Source organism: Phoca vitulina, unplaced genomic scaffold, assembly GCF_004348235.1.
Source record: "Phoca vitulina isolate PV1807 unplaced genomic scaffold, GSC_HSeal_1.0 scaffold108, whole genome shotgun sequence".
Classification (NCBI taxonomy): Eukaryota; Metazoa; Chordata; class Mammalia; order Carnivora; family Phocidae; genus Phoca; species Phoca vitulina.
In genome coordinates, this window is record NW_022589811.1 from 801,322 (window position 1) to 819,480 (window position 18,159).

General features: G+C 45.7%; 1 protein-coding gene across 2 annotated transcripts in view; it reads right to left on the reverse strand.

The window, feature by feature from the left end:
- Positions 1-4,822: 4,822 nt before the first annotated feature.
- SVOP (SV2 related protein) overlaps positions 4,823-18,159 on the reverse strand; it is a 68,022-nt gene continuing 54,685 nt past the window's right edge. For both annotated transcript variants that reach the window (XM_032397978.1, XM_032397977.1), the window contains 5 exons: positions 15,204-15,311; positions 12,022-12,133; positions 11,018-11,099; positions 7,865-7,954; positions 4,823-6,471 (listed from right to left, as the gene is read on the reverse strand). In XM_032397978.1, the coding sequence (XP_032253869.1) occupies positions 6,265-6,471; positions 7,865-7,954; positions 11,018-11,099; positions 12,022-12,133; positions 15,204-15,311 (599 nt within the window). In that variant the 3' untranslated portion in view covers positions 4,823-6,264. The remainder of the gene's footprint in view (positions 6,472-7,864; positions 7,955-11,017; positions 11,100-12,021; positions 12,134-15,203; positions 15,312-18,159) is intronic.

Below are 18,159 nucleotides of genomic sequence, written 5' to 3' on the forward strand. Positions count from 1 at the left end.
TTTGAAAGCCTTAAATGAACCTAGAGGGCACCTTAGCATCTTTATCCCTAATTATCTGCATCAGGCTCTGAGGTGGAATTTGCATCTGTCTGGGTTTTTGAGAAAGACCAGAGCCTGGAGGAAGCCTTCATGCATCTGGGACCCGTGGCACCCTAAGTGCTGTGACGAGGTCTTGATTGGTCCACGCCATGCCATCTACATCCACGCCATCACTCTCTGCTCCTTCCCATTCTGTGGCACCTGGTGGGGCCTTCATGAAGCATCTGCCATGATTTTGGCTGACACTGAGCTAAGTAGAGTGAGGGAGCCAAGATCTAAGTTAGAGTTCCTATCCTAATCATAAGAATAAGAATAAATTATTAATTATTATTATTATTATTATACCTAAAATTCATTGCATTCTAACTGGGCATTGGTGCTAAACTCTTGCACGCATTACTCGTGTAGTGTGTAATCACACACACCTGTACCCACGAAGTAGCTCTTATTCCCATTTCATAGGTGAGCAAGGTACAGGGAGGGAGTTCTAGTCAACAGCTGGGAGGGGGTAGAAAGGAGATCCAGGGCCAGGCATTGGGTGATTCCAGCACCTCACTTTCAACCAGTGCACATCGAATCCCAGGCTGGGCGGGGGGTGGGAATTCAGCTATGGAGGAAGCTGTTGAGCATCTTCCTCAACTATCTCTGCAGACACTTTAGAAGGAACTAGCTCTCTCCTCCTCATAGCCTCATTGGGTCAAGACTAGGGACTCGCACGAGATTGGGTGGGGGCATCTCCCTGTGCCTGGAGTGGAACACAGCATTCAGTTTCTGACCAAAGTGATGACTTTACCCAACCTAAAATTCCCCAGGGAGAGCGACCCCTACCTGTTAAGGTTAGGTTGTCAGCAGGAACCCGATAGAACTTAGAACACAATGAACTCAGAAAAATATACGGGGCCAGGAAGTCCACATTCACACCCTTCCTGTTCTTTTTGTAAATGGGAAGAACCTCTTTGCAATGTGGTTTCCTCTCAATTCTGCCTAAAATTCAGAGTAGAAGGAGCACGGGGAAAATTCCACAACCCACACGGCACTGGAGGAGGTTTAGCAATGCTTGATTTCTTCACTTTCCCTTCGCCTAACATTCCTGCTCCCTCCCTGAAGATGATCTGTAACCAATTTTTCAATGAATTCTTGGCAGCTTGATGAATTTAGACAGTATTACCTTTCCTCATTGAATTGTCTCGGCACTTTTGTCAAAAATCAATTGACCATAAATATATGGGTGTATTTTTTGGAATTTCAATTCTATTCCATTGACCTATGTCTATCCTTATGCTAGTACCACACTATCTTGATTACTGTAGCTTTGTAAAAAGTTTTACAATTAGGAAGTGTGAGTCTTCCACGTTTATTCTTCTTTTTCAAGTGGACTTTTTTTTTTTTTTTAACTCTTCTGGGTCCTGTGTAGCTCCATATGAATTATAGATCAATTTGGGGGGGCATTGATTGACACCTTAACAATTTTAAGTCTTCTGATCCATGAACATGGACTATTTCTCCATTTATTTAGGTCTTCGATTTCTTTAAGCTATGTTTCACAGTTTGTAAAAGGCTTGCCCTCCTTTTGTTAAATTTATTCTTTTTTTTTTAATGTTTTATTTATTTATTCATGAGAGTCAGAGAGAGAGAGAGAGAGAGAGGCAGAGGCAGAGGGAGAAGCAGGCTCCCCGCCCAGCAGGGAGCCCGATGCGGGACTCGATCCCAGGACCCTGGGATCATGACCTGAGCTGAAGGCAGACGCTTAACCATCTGAGCCACCCAGGCGCCCCTTGTTAAATTTATTCTTAAGTGTTTTACTCTTTCTGACAGTATTGTGAGTGGAATTGTTTTCTTACTGATGAATTTAGAAAGTGTTCTGTTCTCTGGCATGGTGGGGGTAGGAGGATTTGAAGTGGTTCATCATTGAGTATTCTTGATTAATTATGAATGCTTATCTGTGACATGTCTGTATGTTTAACTGTCAAAGAAGCAGAATATGGCAAAGTAACTAAAGTCTGACTGAAACCACTGAATCTTTGAAGAGTGAGAAGGGGCTTCTGGATTGGCATTCTGTATGCCTCCCACAACACTCTGCATCCCTCCAATAGGGCTCACATCACACTGTATCACAGTGATCTGTTTAGGCCTGTTCCCCCCACTACATCGTGAGTGCATGAAGATAAGGACCATGTCTTATTCTTTTTTTTGGATCCTCAGTATTGAGTATCATGCCTGATAGATACATGGTAGATACTCCATGCACACTGACCACATGCCATGACGTGCTCCATAATAGAGTTATAATGAACAGACTCAAGAGTTGATATACATGTTGCTGTGGGTTACAGAAAGGGCAGGCCAAAGCCACCTCCTTGACCCAACTTAATTGGACCAGGACTGGAACCAACATTCATCTGGTCCCATCAGCTTCCTCTCTTGCAAATTTGGAAGTGGTGCACTGAACAGCTGAGTCAGATATGTTTGCAGAGCTGAGTCAGGGTGAACGGAAACCGTATGCTTGATTAGGCATATGCAGCAGCCACAAGGAGGCAGAAAGAAGTCAGTCTATAGAGAAGGGTGGAAACAGGCCACAGCTCCTGAGAGGGGGCTGCCTTGGGCTCCGGTGGTTCCTTGAGTCTGGTTCTGTTTGTGAAGCCAGGCTGCACTTTATTTCTGAGATTTTTCTAATCTCTCAGAGGTGCCAACTGGCAGCCCATCAGTGAAACCTGGCCTGCAGTTGAATTGTATGGGCTCACACATCACTTAAAAGTTTTTGATCCAACATACTAAAATTTGGAAAGTTCGTGTAACAAGCCAGATTCCCATCTTGAAAATTGGGAGCTCCCACCATGCAACAAAATCAGGTAGGGTTGAGCAATAGCTGCCCCCTTTGGAGAGGTCTCTGCTTCTCACTCTACCACAATTCTTCCCTCTTTCTGTTGTTCCTTACACCTCTGTTCCCCTCACTTATGCTCCCTGGCTGTCCCCTGGAGGAAATTAACTACCGATCCCAGCCTTATAATAAAGTGGTACTTCTTCATTTGCATTAACCTGAGTCCAATTTCTGTTCCTTGTAATTAAAACAGCCTTGATGAGAGCTCTGTGGCAGAGCTCCTCTTGACCATCCCCCATCACCATTCTTCTTTCTTCATGCTAACAGAATCCCAATTTTGTGTTCAAGAAGCTGTGGACATCCCTTGATCCTGGAAGGAAGGCCCTTCCTTCTCCAGCTCTGGGGGAAGACTCATGCTTTTAGATTCAGATCTTTTAGCAAGGAAACTTTTTGTGACTCTTCCTTCCCCATTCTACCTCCTTTGAAAAAATCTGATATCCAGTACCTTGGCAGCCATCTTGGGGTCATGAGGTTTCATGCATAGGGTTAAATGGCCAACATGCAGAGGAAAGTGGAGAAGAAAAACAAAAAGAAACTGGGTTTTTGATGACATTGTTGAGCTGCTGAGCCTTCCTTAGAATGGCCTGATCCTGGGCTTGTTGTTAAATGAGGAATTAATGTTCAAATGGGTAAGCCATTATTGACTGGTTTTACTGTTGCTTGCAGCTCACTGTTATCCTAGACTAGTTTACTAGTAGTAACCAAGGGAGACTCTTGATCTCACCCTTCAAGCCTCTCTGTTACTTAACATTTGCCCAAAATAATGAATATCCATATTCATTTCAAAGTCCATCCCTAAGATACTTTTACGTTATTGCCAACACATCTCACTTCTGTGTTCTAAGAATACTCGGAATAAGGGAAAGAAAGAAACCACATAGCCTTAGCTACATTGACTGTCTTTTACCATTTTCTGACATCTTTCCTAACACTGAGAAAAATGGATGACATTTCCATTAATGGAAACAGGAGCTTTTGGAAAGTTCGAAATTAGATATAAATGTCTTCTGCTAAAGGCCTTGTATATTCCAGAGCTTGGACAACTTTGGTGGCAGCTCTTGCATCATTCAATAATACTGATTTTTTTTCTAAGCGTAGGCAATTTAGAAGGCAAAGATTTTAAACTTTCATTTTCTCAAGAAGAGAAAGCCCTCAACTGTAAGCCTCTTTACCCCAGGGCCTGGAAAACATTCCTTCCCACCAAGCATTGTTATCCCACCCCAGCCCCCAGTTTTTCCAGGTTATTTGAGGGTGAAGGGAGTGGACATACTAGTCTGGCAGTGTCTGACTAGCTGTAAGGCTAAAGGAAAAGAAAGGAAAGGAAAGGAAAGGAAAGGAGAGGAAAGGAAAGGAAAGGAAGGGAAGGGAAGGGAAGGGAAGGGAAGGGAAGGGAAGGGAAGGGAAAAGAAGGAAGGAAGGAAGGAAGGAAGGAAGGAAGAAAGAAAGAAGAAAGAAAGAAAAAAGAAAGAAAGACAAGCTAAGGTTCTGTGTGACCCAGAAGAGCTCAGCAGACCAGAAAGAATGAGAACCATAGCCACCCATGGCTCAAGGAAATGTGGGTGTCGGGGAGAGGTAGATCTGCCAAGCTGCTTCCTCTCTGGCTGCCTGGGCTGAGGGGACTACAGTCTATATTTCAGGAACATGGGATTGTTTGACATTAGCCCAGGACCTGAGCCTACAGTAGTCACCCACTGTGACCTCCACGCCATTGGAAGAAAGTGTTGTCTCTGACAGACTCAAAGTCATGACATTGGCAGCCAATCATGCAACCTGTCCACCTTATTGGAGAGAGTATCATATTAAAGCATTGAGATTACCCTGGATGGACGAAGTTGGCAAGATTCTTAAGTTGAACTGTCACTGGGACATCATGACACATGGAAAAACTTCAATCCTTACAATGTCCACCACCAACATGTTTTAATAAGAGATGAACGTACACATTTGGCTTCCTCAAAATGTTTACTTCAAGCAGGCATCTCCACGCAGAAGGTCAGTCTTCTCTGGCCTTTGATGGGATCCAGCAGCCTCCCTGCTCCTCCTCTAGGTTCCCTGCCTTCATGATGGGAAAGGGCTCATGGAAACCAAATCCTGGAGGTGGATGTTGGCTGCTGAGACAATGGCATCAGCCCTTCCAACCGAGGCCAACCCCAAACCCAACAGACTGCCCTCTCTCCCTTTGCAAATGTACACATGTCACACATCTGGGCCGTCCCGTTCCTCCCCAACAGTGGCAGAGAACTATTGCTGGAACCCCAGGAGCTGCCTCTATGTAAACACCAGCCCTTGACAGCAGGGGTAAGCAAGAAACCAAGGGGGGGAGGATTCCTGGTTCCCTGACCCTGATGGGAGTGGGTGGTTGGTGTAGCATCTTTTCAGTTTCTCTGCCCATGTAGCCAGTTACCCACCCTCAACATCCAAAACACTGAAACCTGAGTTAACTGTTTTTCTTTCTTTAAGAGTCACCAACCAACCTGACCGACGAGGGGGTCAGAAAAGAAGCCCCTGGTGCAGCCTTCATTGCTTCCAAAGGGGAAGCCCCCCACTTTGGCTTTGGGCTTTACCCTCACCTCCTCTGGCCTCTGTCCCCAATTCCTGGGGGAGAGAGAGGACGACAGCTTTCTGAGGTGGTCATCTGGTAGAAGTCCAACTGTCCCCACGGACACGTGAATCCGCTGGAGCCAGAGAGAGCGACTCCAGAGGGGACCAGGAGGGGACACGTGGCTCAAGTTCAAATGCATGTCCATCTGCCAGAGTCTCTACTAGTCCGGCCCTGGGGAGGCAGACCAAGGGGCCCCTTCTGAGAGAGCATCTCTCAGACCCAGGGAGAAGCTGTTCAGGCCACAGCTGGGTCACCTGCAATTTCAAAGAAGAAAACCCGGGGCCAGGGGTGGAGGAGAAATCTCTGAAACGGGTCCTGTTGGTGGACGGCAGGTGTTGAGTCCCTGGGTAGCAGGTCTTTACCGGGCTATGGGCCTGGACTGTATCTACAGAGATGTGTAGGTGGTTGTTCACCAAGGGTGTGACTGGCTGACTCTGGGTGGCGTCTGGTTGGCTAACGGTGACACTGGCCACTCCCAATGTGGCAGTTTTCCCATGCAGGTCCACAGGTTATTAACAAACCGCCCCCCACACATCCAGAGGACCCCCTGAGCAAATACCTCCCCACCCCCAGGTGGATCTCGATGAATATGAGCAAACGTAGTCAAGACACAAAACCCTGTTGGTCCAGGTTGTCCTTCTGGGTGAGTTCTTGACGTCGGCAGTGACAGTCGGTGCCCCAACTGGGCTCCACTAGCTCCCCGCGTTCGACAGCCTCAAAGGCCAGCTCAGCCCCGCATCGGTCCCTACTCCTGAGAGCCAGAGTTCGACCTGGTGACGCCTGTGCCATGCGTCCCTCGGCCGACCATCTCCTGGCCCCACTCCCGGTGGCTGGACTCCTGTAGTCCGCGGCCTTTGGTCTCGATGGGCAAGAAGCAGGAGGCCAGGGCAGCCAGGAGGCAGCAGCCGCTGTACACGGCCAGCGTCAGGTACACGGAAGATTCCAGCATGACCTGGGGGAGGGAGACACAGGGCCGTGAGCGCGTCTCTTCTGAAACACGGGCACCGCCGACCATTCAGGAAGTATTGCTAAAGCCAGGCCCTCTTGGAAGCCCTCTGTGGGATTATCCCATTCAGTCCCCACGACTAAGAGCGAGGGAATTGTCCCCATTTTAAAGAGGGAAAAACTGAGCCTCAGAGAGGGTTAAGTAGCATACTCCAGCTCACACAGATACTAAGGATGGGGCTGGGGTTTGAGCTCAGACCCCATTAGGGTCAAGCGTCTGTATTCCGTGAAACTACACTCTCTCAGAGTAGTACCTCTGCTGACTTTCTCACTTAACAGCAGAGCTAAATCCCATTTTCTCATCTGCCAAATGGGTAGGGGCATTATCTGCCTCCTAAGGACAGGAGCCTCAAGAGGACTTGGCACCACGCGGGCACATGGCCAGCCCTCCACAGGAGGTAATGGTGACATACAATGGCCAAACAGAACAGCCCAGAACACAGATGCTTGGCTGAAACATGGGGCGGGATTCTGTTTATGTGAAATATCCAGAATAGGTAAATTCATACAGACAGGTTGCACAGGGGGCGCCCGGCTGGCTCAGTCGGTAGAGCATGGGACTCTTGATCTCAGGGTTGTGAGTTGGAGCCCCACGTTGGGTGTAGAGCTTACTTTAAAAAAAAAAATGCACATTGGTGGTGGGCAAGGGGGGAGAGGAGAAATAGGGAGTGGCTGCCTAAGGGACATGGAGTTTTATTTGATGAAAACGTTTGGGAACTAGACAGCGTTGGCATTGGCACAACGCTGTGAATGTGCTAAATGCCACTGAATTGTTCACTTTCACGTGGTTAATGTTATGTTACGTGATTTTTACCTTGGTAAAAAAAAAAGGGATAAAGACAGAAAAAAAAAAAAAGAATTGGATATCAAAGAAGCAAAACGACTTCAAAATAAGATCCCTGGAAATGGATAGAAATGCTCTAAGACCCATAAGAGGCTGCAAAATTCTGCAAATACACCTAATCATCCAACTCAGAAACCAGGGCCCAAGACATCTGTTTCCCACTAAATCATGTTGCTTTCAACAGTTTGTTTTCATCCAATTAGTTTTTGGCCAAATCGTATGGCACCCCCAGGGTCTTCTGCATAGGAAAGACTCGGGTTTGAGTCCTAGCTTCTCTGCTTCCCAGCTGTGTGACCTTGGACAAGTCCCTTTACCTTTCTGAGCCTGTTTTCTCATTTGCAAGCAATACGACTCCTTTCATAGGATGGGTTGTTAGGGTAAAATAAGATAATGCACACCACCGAGGGCTCTGCAGAAGGCTCAGCATGGAGCAGCTGCTCGCCATGGTTTGGCTTTTGTCATGCCCACCCCCTCCGTATTTGGGGGCGATACCCACCTGAGCAATGAACGGGGTAATGAGAGCACCCACTCTTGCCATGCCGCTGCAGGTGCCCAGGCCCAGGGCTCGAGTTGCCGTGGGGTAGACCTGAAACACAGCCATCAATGTGAGCTTGAGGAAATGCAGGATCCTCCCTCTTCTCTAGCTCAGGAGTGATGGGACTGACCCCCACGGGCAGGTCTGAAGTTAGCGTGAGTCACTCAGCTGTTGGTGACCACATCAAGGGGTGGGAGACCTGGTGAGGAGTCTCATCTCAAAGGGGGTAGGAAGTTCAACTGAGAAAGAAGGCAAGAGGCCAAGCTGTGGGTGGGAACCCAATAAGGGGGTCCTCCCTGCCCGGGGTGGTCCCCCAAATACTCCACCAGGAATTGGTACACATTTAGGATCCAGACCCTGTTCCACCTGCCACTTTTCACTCATTCACCTTGAAGCACTGGTCACAGCTCTTCAAAGCATTTCATAAAGACAGAGGTGGAAATGTTTACACGGTTTCTCAGTTGGTACCCAGGAGTGGCTCCCGTGCCTAGCTCTCCCTTGGGCAAAGCGAGAAGTCACTGTGCATCTTCCAGGCCAAGGCAATTAAGAAGTAGGCATGTCTTCTCCACTCCCTTCCCCAGTCCACTGGCTGGAAGGAGGACTCCGAGGACTCCAAGGCCCTGGGGCAGGATTTCTCAACCTTGGCACTCCGGACATTTGGGGATGGGTCCTTCCTCATGGTGGGGGCTGTCCTGTGCATGGTAGGACGTTCAGCAGCATCCCTGACCTCTGCCCACTAGATGCCAGCAGCACCTTCTGCACTGCCCTCCCTGAGTTGTGACAACCCAAAATATCCACAGGCATTGAAAATGTCCCCGGGGCGGGGGGGGGGGGTGCTGGCAAAATCACCCTTGGTTAACAATTACTGGATGAGGAATTTGCAAGATGCAAGGAGCTTGGGTCCCCGAATCACCGCAGAAGTGAAAGCACACCCATTTGGACTGTTTCATTAGTGAGAAACTTCTGTTGTGTCGATACATTCCATTTGGGGAGTTATTTGTATAGCAGTTAGCACGCCGCTAACAACTACAATGCTCAGTGCAGAAGCTCGAGAAGAATAAAGAACATACAGGGAAAAGCAAAGCTCATGCCTGATCCTAACACTCAGAGATAACCATTGTCAATTTCCATGTATATCCTTCCAGATCTTTCTATGACTGTATATACATCTGCATTCATTCATTTATTTATTCACTCAACATATACTTTGAGTGCATACCATATGCATTTACATATGATATTTTAATTCACCCAATGACACAAGCAATATATAAATATATTCTCCTTATCAGAAATTAAAACACCTGAACTCCCTTTGATCCACAACCTCTCCCAGGAAATATTCCCCAGAGGTCCCCACTGTTATGAAGTTTGGAATGTATCCACCCAGATGCGTTAAAAATATGTGTAAACAAAATATATAGCATTGTTTTAAAAATATAAATGGTGTCATATCATACTGACCAGTCTGAAACTTGCTTTATCCATTCAGCACTATGTCTTAAAATCCTATGGATATATAGACATCTATTTCATTCTTTTTAACTGCTGTAATTGTATTCCACAATGGATATTCCACAGTTTACAATTTAATACAGATTGGTAGACATTGTATTAAAAGAGGGGCACAGACACTGACCAGCGAAAGGAAGTCAGGGGAGGGGAAGATCTGGGAGGGCTTCTTGGAGGAGGCAGGATTGGTGTTAGGCCTGAGGTGGGGTGGAGGGAGCTGGGTTCAAGATGATGACTCAGAGTGAGGACTCTGGAGTGCTGTGGGAAGGAGGGCTAATCTAGACACCCTCCTTCCCCTGGCACAGCATCTGGTACATAATATTCTCCTCCTCCCTTTGCTCCAATCTAAAATAAAATGAAATAAAATACAATAGGTCTAAAATAAATAACCCATAATCCCTGAGTGTGGGAAATTGGACATGCTCGGGCGCTATTGTGTGGAGTGTAAATTTGTGCCACATTTTAGGGGGTGAGCTCTCAAGTCCACTCAATATTTGTAATGTTTATAGGCTTTAACTCAGCAATTCCACATCTTGACATTTATTCTATGGGACTCACACACATGTACATGACTGTATAAAGCTGTTTACCTCGGCATCGTTTGTAATAGTGAAAACTTGGAAAACAATCCAAATTTCTGTTAGTAGGAGAATTGTTATAAAATTATGATTTGCCCACACTATACTACATAGTATAGTAAAATATATCATATATATGCATATATATACCATATAGTATAATACAGTATACAATATAAAGTATATATACTGCATAGTGAAGTATAGTATATAATATACATAGTATATATAGTATAGAGTATAATAGAGTATATAATATATAGTTGTATACAATATAGTAAAGGGATAGTATATAATATATATAGTATATATATATACTATATAGTATAGTATATAATAGGTAGTATATATTAGTATATTATATATAGGATACACTATATATAGTATATACTTTATACTATATAGTACAGTAGAGTAGAGCAAGTATGGAAAAGAACAAAGTAGATCCATATGTCCTGTGCTCATTGTCTTCAATCTTCGTCTCCAGAATTCCCCACCTCATTCTCTCCCCTGGGACTCTGGAACACTCCCCTCTCCTCACCCCACTGGCCTCGGGTGGCAGCAGTGTCCCAACCACCTCCACCCCATTGCAAGCTCTGGGGCACTTTATTGCTTTCATGTTTCCCTAAGCCTTGTTCCACACCATTGTAATTAGTTTCTTTATTAAAACTCTTCCCAGTTGCTCACTTCCCCAGTTTGGTACATGCACTAACATAAATTAGTATGTGCCTAGAAAAAAACTGAATTATTAAAAAAAGGTGGTATCTAGGAAGGGGGAACATGGGGCCCTTAAATTTTGGTTTTATGCAGTTCGATACCATTTGCAACTTTTACATTGAACATCAGCTTTCATAAGCAGAAAAAAAATGATCGAAAGATAGCCTGCAATAATGAAGAGTCTCACAGTCACTACTCAGACAGACCCACGGACAAATCCCATTCTGAGGATCCCAGGCTGAGTGTTTCTGGAAGCAGAGCTCCCTCCCTCCCCTTCCCCGCTGCTCACAGACCGCCCCCTGCCTACCTCAGGTGTGTAAACATAGGCTGCCTGGAAGCCTCCAGAAATAAATGCTCTTGCAATGAAGAGTAACAGAGTGAGCATGTTTCTAGGGAGAGAAATAAAAAAGAAGATGAGCAGGTTTTTTTTTTTTTTCTGTCAGCTTGTTTCAGCAAAGTCCTATCTGCCCAGGCAGAATTTATACCCTAGAAATTGGCTCAGCCCACCCCCACCCAACATATCCACACAGGCACACAATCCTGCTGCCTTCTCTAAAGGCCTGCCTTTATAAGTTTATCATTCTCCAAAGTTCCAGGCTAAGAGCTGCAAACATCTGCTGTGCCCAGGTTGAGGGGGGCAAGGTCAGAGAGAAGTGATATAAATCATTGAAAACCCAGACGAGGCCTGGTAGAGTCAGGAGCCAGCTGAGCCAGTGAAAGTAAACTTCTATGCAGTATTTTTAAGGTAATCCTGGTCCCTGACCCTCTGTTCCATTGTTCCCCAAAATGCCTAAGAACACCAACATGTCAGGGTCTAAGCTACCTCTCCAGGCCTTCCACATATTCCTCACCAGCTTTGGTCTGGGGCCTCTCCGAGGTCAAGAGAGGCATAAGCCTCTTCCATATTTTGAGGCTCTTGATAGATGGAAAAATGGAGAAGTGCCAAAAAAGGGATTATACAACAGGCCCTTGAAATATTTCCATTGAACAAAGGAATGCTTTTAACGCATACATAAACAGTTGTATGTGCAATCTCTCTGGGAGACAATGTCAAAAGTCTAAATGTGACAGTTGGGGCAAAACCTGGACCAAAGTGCCCTCCCAGCCCTACCCCCATCAGAGGCCCCAAATTGAGTCTGATCTTGTGGTCAAGAGTCTCAGTCCTAGCGAGGGACCGGGGAAGGCAGGGAGGGGGGGAATCTCTCAGATGACCACCAGGAATATAGCCCACAGCTTAGAGGCCCAAAGAGACACTGACCATGACCTGAGAAGTGAACCTGCTGGTCAGAGAGAGCTGGTTTCAAGACCCACCTTCCAACACAAATGAACAGCAGGAGGCTGCAGAGGGAGAAGATGATGAAGCACAGGGCCATGGTCTTCTTGCGGCCCAGGCGATCAATAATCCATAGAGTCACAAGGACACCTGGGGGAGAGCAGGGGCACCATGGCAGGAGGCTTCCAATATGGCTCCCAATGCCCCCCGCCTCCTGGTATTCACACCCCATATAATTCCCTGCCCCTGAGAGTGCACCTGACCTAGTGAGTCGCTTCTCATGACTAGAATACAGAAAAGCATTGGGATGTCACTCCTGAGATGAAGTTATAAAAGAAGGTGGCTTCTGCTTTGCTGGTATTTTCTCTCCCCCTGACTCTTCTTGGGCGCTGGCCTAAAAGTGGCCTCTGGCCAATAACCAGTGAGGAACTGAGGCCCTCGGTCCAACAGCCCTGGAGGCATTGGATCTTGCCAACGACCACGTGAGTGAGCATGGAAACAGGCCCTGTCCCAGCTGAACTTTCAGATGTGATTGCAGATGCTGGGCTAACACCGCCATTGCGGTCTTGTCAGATAAGCTGAAGCAGAGGACCCAGGTAGGCCACTCCCAGCTTCCTGACCCACAGAAACTGTGAGTAATAAATATGTTGTTTGAAGCCACTAAAATATGGGATAATTTGTTACACAGCAATGGATAACTAAATAGCCACCAAGGGATGTGGTATTCATTGAATCCAGGCAATGGACACTCGGGATGGGAGTCAGAACCACCCGGGTTCTAAGGCCTCCTTCTGCCTCTAACTTGCCATATGGTCTTGGGTTTGTCCCTTGCCTTTTCTGAGCCTCAGTTACTTCATCTGTAAAATGGGACTCAATAAAAATAAGACTCCCTACTTCAGTAGAGACAGTATAGCATGGTGCTTATTATTAATAATATTAATAATAATTATTAAATCTAGGCTCAGCACTTTACATCTATTATCTTGCTTAATCATCAAAACAACTCCCTAAAATAAATGCTATCAACACCTGCATTTCCCACACTCATTCAATCAAAAAATTAAGTGCCTGCTGTGGTCAGGAACTGTTCTAGGAGCCTTGGGATGTGTCAGTGAACAGAAACAACAAATCATAAATGTAATAAATAAGAATTATCTGAGTTTCAGAAAGGTAAAATCATGGAAATCATGGAAAAGTCATGGAAATGGTTATTGGCAATGTGGTATCTAACTCCAAGTCCCTAGTCTTACCCTCTGAGCTCTATGGGGAAGGGTTTTATTTATTTATTTATTTATTTATTTATTTTAAAGATTTTATTTATTTATTTGACAGAGACAGACACAGTGAGAGAGGGAACACAAGCAGTGGGAGTGAGAGAGGGAGAAGCAGGCTTCCTGCGGAGCATGGAGCCCGATGTGGGGCTCGATGTGGGGCTCGATGTGGGGCTCGATCCCAGGACCCTGGGATCATGACCTGAGCTGAAGGCAGACGCTTAATGACTGAGCCACCCAGGCGCCCCTATGGGGAAGGGTTTTAGAAGAAAGATAGACAGGGTAGTATAGGAGTGAAGACTCTGGGCTCCGGGGTGGGACCTCAGTTCTCAGCTCTGCCATGTGTAGGACACTCAGTGTTTTAGCTGAGCTTTCCTAGAAGCAGACCCTGGGACAAGGGTCCAAGTACAAGTGTTTACTTGAGAGGTAACCCAAAGAAACACCAGTGGGAGGCTGGGAAAGTAAGATAGGGAAGGGAAGACAAGAGTGCCTGTCAAGCAGGTTACCATTGTGGGCAGTTGCTATCGAATTCCACTGGGGGGCTCTGGGAGCCAGTGTGGAACATGCATCTTAGAATTCTCCTGCCTGATGGGCGAGGAAGCTAGGGTATTTATATACCACCAACTCTTGCAGTTATCATTAGAAAGCAGCTCCCAGATGTTAACTCCCTGGAACTTCCGGCCACCTTGCTTGCTTTTAGATCCTGAGGCTTTCCAGCCCTCTTGAGAGAGCCCTCAGACACAAAGATGCAGATACTCGCATCTGCAAGTTTAGGAACAGTTTTTGCTACACCTCTCTAAGCCTTAGTTTCTTCAGTTATAAAATGGGAGATAATTATGCTACTTCTCAAGACTAAATGAGACATATCTATAAAACACTTAGCCTAGAGCCAGATATCCATATGGTAAGCACTCAATAAATACCAGATACTATTGTTGTTGTAATAATTATTAGTTTTTTTAAAAGGAAAAGATAGATGACCTTCACTTTATGAGCAGGTTTGGATTTTTTGACACCCACTGACCCTTCCAGTGTGAGTGCTGATGGGGGACAATTCTCCATGGGTCTCTTGTATTTCTTGCATGCGGAGGCACTAGCTGCCCTTTGTTCCAGGCTATCATTTAATTTGGATAGTCAATAGCCTTGGAAGATAGAGATATTGTCCCCTTCCAGAGTCAAGGGCAGGTCTGTTTACTGTCCAATGTAATAAAGGTGATGTCTCTCTCTCTGGAGCAAAACTGGGCAGGTTTCTGGCAACCCATTACAGAAGATTTGAGTTCCCTAAGCCTGGGATTCCTCAGGTAAGCAAAGTGAAAAAGGGATTGAGGAAGATACTGGGAAGTCAAGGAAAACTGCGGAATACAGGGTCAAGAATATAGGGAGTAGTAGATCAATCAGGTACATGGAAGGGAACACTCAGGTAATTCCTCAAGCAGCAACCATCATCCATTATCAGCATGTGTATGCATTTGGGTGAGGGGTTCTTATCAAAGGACCAGAGTTAGAGCACAACAGGTGTACCCACTACCTCATTGCATGTGTAACATCCACCTGGACCCTTTGTCATCATCCTTGTGAGATTTGGGAGCAAGGGGAGCTGACACTAATATACTATTCATGTTGCTATCGAATTCCACTGGGGGGCTCTGGGGGCCAGTGTGGAACATGTTGCTTGCTGTGCCATGGGTAATAAATAGTCTTTGTCTTTGACCCAGGAGTCTCATGTCTTCTGCCAGTGAGCGTTACAATGGGCAGCCTAATCTGTGAGCCTTCAAGTAGAGTAGCCTTCACAGTTCTTGTCAACTTGTAGCTAAGGGTTGAAAAAAGAACCTCCAGCTCCCCTAGAAAGGGGATTTACTTCCAGGCAGCACCAGGTGGAACCACCAGATGAGCAGCTGCTACATTCACAGGCTTCCCTGCCCCAGCCCCACCTCACACAGGTTCCTCACCTGGGAACTCAGAGAGCGTAGTCCACAGCAGGTCCATGTAATCCTCCTCACTCAGGTACTCACAGGCCAGGCTGCATTTTGCTTCTACTGCCTTCTTCTGGCTAGAGACTGGGAGGTGGGAGACAGGAGAAAGAAGAGCCGTGCCTAGAACCTTGAATCACACCCTCCTGCTCCCACACCTCCTTCCCTGGGTATGCTTCAGCTGGGATACCGTGGAAAGGGCCCAGGCCCGGGAGTCAGACAGACTCAGGTTCAAATCCCAACCAGCAGGGCTACAGCTTTATCTTTCTGAGCCTCAGTTTCTTCATAAAACTGGAGCTAATAAAACCGCTGGGCAAGGTGGTTGGGAGAATGAAATCAGGCTGTGCGTATGAATGTGCTTAGCCCAGAATTGGCACATACTAGGTATTTTTGTGGCAGACAGACTCCAGGTGGCATACTCCAGGGTGGCCTCTATGGTCCCCACCTATATTATCTGGCCCCCATTACTTCCTTGATCCCACCTTCTGTCTCTCGCCCTTGCTCTGTTCACTATACTCCAGCTACACTGGTTTTCTTGCTGTTCCTTCAACACTCCTGCCTCAGGACCTTTGCACTGGCTGCTGCCTCTTCCTGAATTGCTCTTTATATATCCCTATGACTAATTTCCTCACCTCCTTTATGTCTTTCTTTAAATCTCACCTCATGGAGGCCATTCTGACCACCCCATTTAAAACTTCAACCGACCCACTGCCCCTTGCTCTGCCACCCATTCCTAACCTCCCTTATCCTGCTTGGCTATCTTGTTTTCCCATACCTTTGTTAAGAAATAGCATGAAAGACTTTGAAATGGGCAAAATGTTTTGTCTAGTGCACGCTTACAAGTTGTATCACCTTTCATTATCTGTGAGCTATGCACATTATAGAATATTGATATTAATGCAAATGATTCTTATCTATCAAAATGCAAATTGTGTCTGGTGATGCAATTGATTACTGCCTTATGCATATTGACAAGTTGTGCCTCTAATTGTAAAGCCTTTTCAGCATTTCTGATTGCCTATATACATGTATTTTTGAATTCTCCTTTGAACCAGATGTAAACCCTTGCTGGCGTTAGTAAACAATTCTCCATGGGTTGCTCACATTTCTGCATGTTTTATAAGCAAAGACACTGACTATCTTTGTTCTAAACTATCTTTTCAAGGACCTTTGTTTAACCAACAACTTTGACAGGAAGTGTCCAACTTTGGAGCAAGGGGCAGGTTTGCTTATGGGCTTCAATGGCATAATGTCTCCCTGCAGGACAAGGGCAGGCTTTACCAGCTTTCTGTCTTTACCATCCAGGATAAGAGAGCTAGGTGCCCTAAGCTCAGAGATCCCCTTTTGTAACATAACCCACTCCTTTGCAGCTGTGGCCCCCCTTCTTCATATTACCCTGTGGGAATGGGAGCTCCTTATGTTGTAAGGAAATGCTGATACTTCAGCTACTGCTATTACTGTGAGTAACAAAGTCCTTTGTCTCTGATCCAGGAGTGTTGTGTCTTTTGCAGGCATCTGTGGAAGCTGTGGAAGGCTAACTTGCTAGCTTACAAAGAGGTAAGTCCTCAGACTTTTCACAGTTCTTAACTGGTTCATTCATTAATTGATGAGTTAAATAAAATAAAATCTTTGATATATGTTCACTGTATATTGGTAGGGGAGGCATGATTTTGCCTTTTCTTTAAATTTTTTTCTTTGACACACCTATCACCTTCCAACACGCTGTGTTATTTACTTACTTATGCTATTCTCTCTCTTTTTTTCTCTCCCCACCAAAATATGAGCATACAGGGTAGGGATATTTGTAGTTTGTATCCAGTGATGTATCCTAACACCTAGATCAGTACCTGGCATATAGAAAATACCGAATGAATGACTTGCCCAAGGTCACACAACTACTTGGTGCTAGAACCCAGGCTCCCTGATTTCCAGCTATGAGCTTGTTGCACAGTATCACTTTCCTACCCAGGTATAAGAGAGAGCTTTAAACAGGAGTTGGCAAAATATCACCTGCCAAGTCATAGCTGGTCTCCTGCCTGTTTCTGCCTGGCTTGCATGCTAAGAGTGGTTTTTACATTTTAAAATGATTTTTAAAAATCAAAGAGGAATAACACTTCATGACATAGAAATGATATGCCATCCAAATTAGCATTCACGAATAAGGTTTTATTAGAACACAAGCAGTGTTCGTTCATTAACCTATTGTCCACAGCTATTTTCCTCCTCCAACGGCAGAGGTGTATGTCCCACAAAGCCTAAAATATTGACTATCTGGCCCTTTATAGAAAAAGTTTGCCAATCCCTGCTTTGCAACACTCCCCTGGATCCTCTGCTTTGCTTCAGTGCGTCCACTGTTAGGGACATGCAATTTATACTCTCTCAATACCAAACCCCAAATATGCGGCTAAGCCACCAACTCATTAAATCCTTATACCAATAAACCAAACTATTAACTAAGATTATAGAGGCTTAGTATGAAAAAGATAACTGGGCAAATCCCGCAGACAAGCAAGAACTTGATCCCTTTATCCTCCACCCAGGGTTCAATGCTAGGAACCTATTCTTAAAGATAGAATGGTTTGAAAGCCCAGACATCTGCATATACACTTTGCTTTCTATTTTGTTCCTTCTGTCCAGCGGCTCCCACCTCTAGCTGCACAATTGAATCTGCCTTCGGCTCAGGTCGTGATCCTGGATTCCTGGGATCAAGCCCCACATGGGGCTCCCTGCTCAGCGGGGAGTCTGCTTCTCCCTCTCCCTCTGCCCCTCTCCCCTGCTCATGCTCTCTCTCGCATGTGGGCATGCTCTCTCAAATTAATAAATAAGTAAATAAAATCTTTCAAAATAAAAAAAATAAAAGCTCCTCCGGGTGATTCTGTTGTGTGGCCAGGGTTGAGATCCAGCCTGGTTCTCAGACCTCATATGCACATGAGAA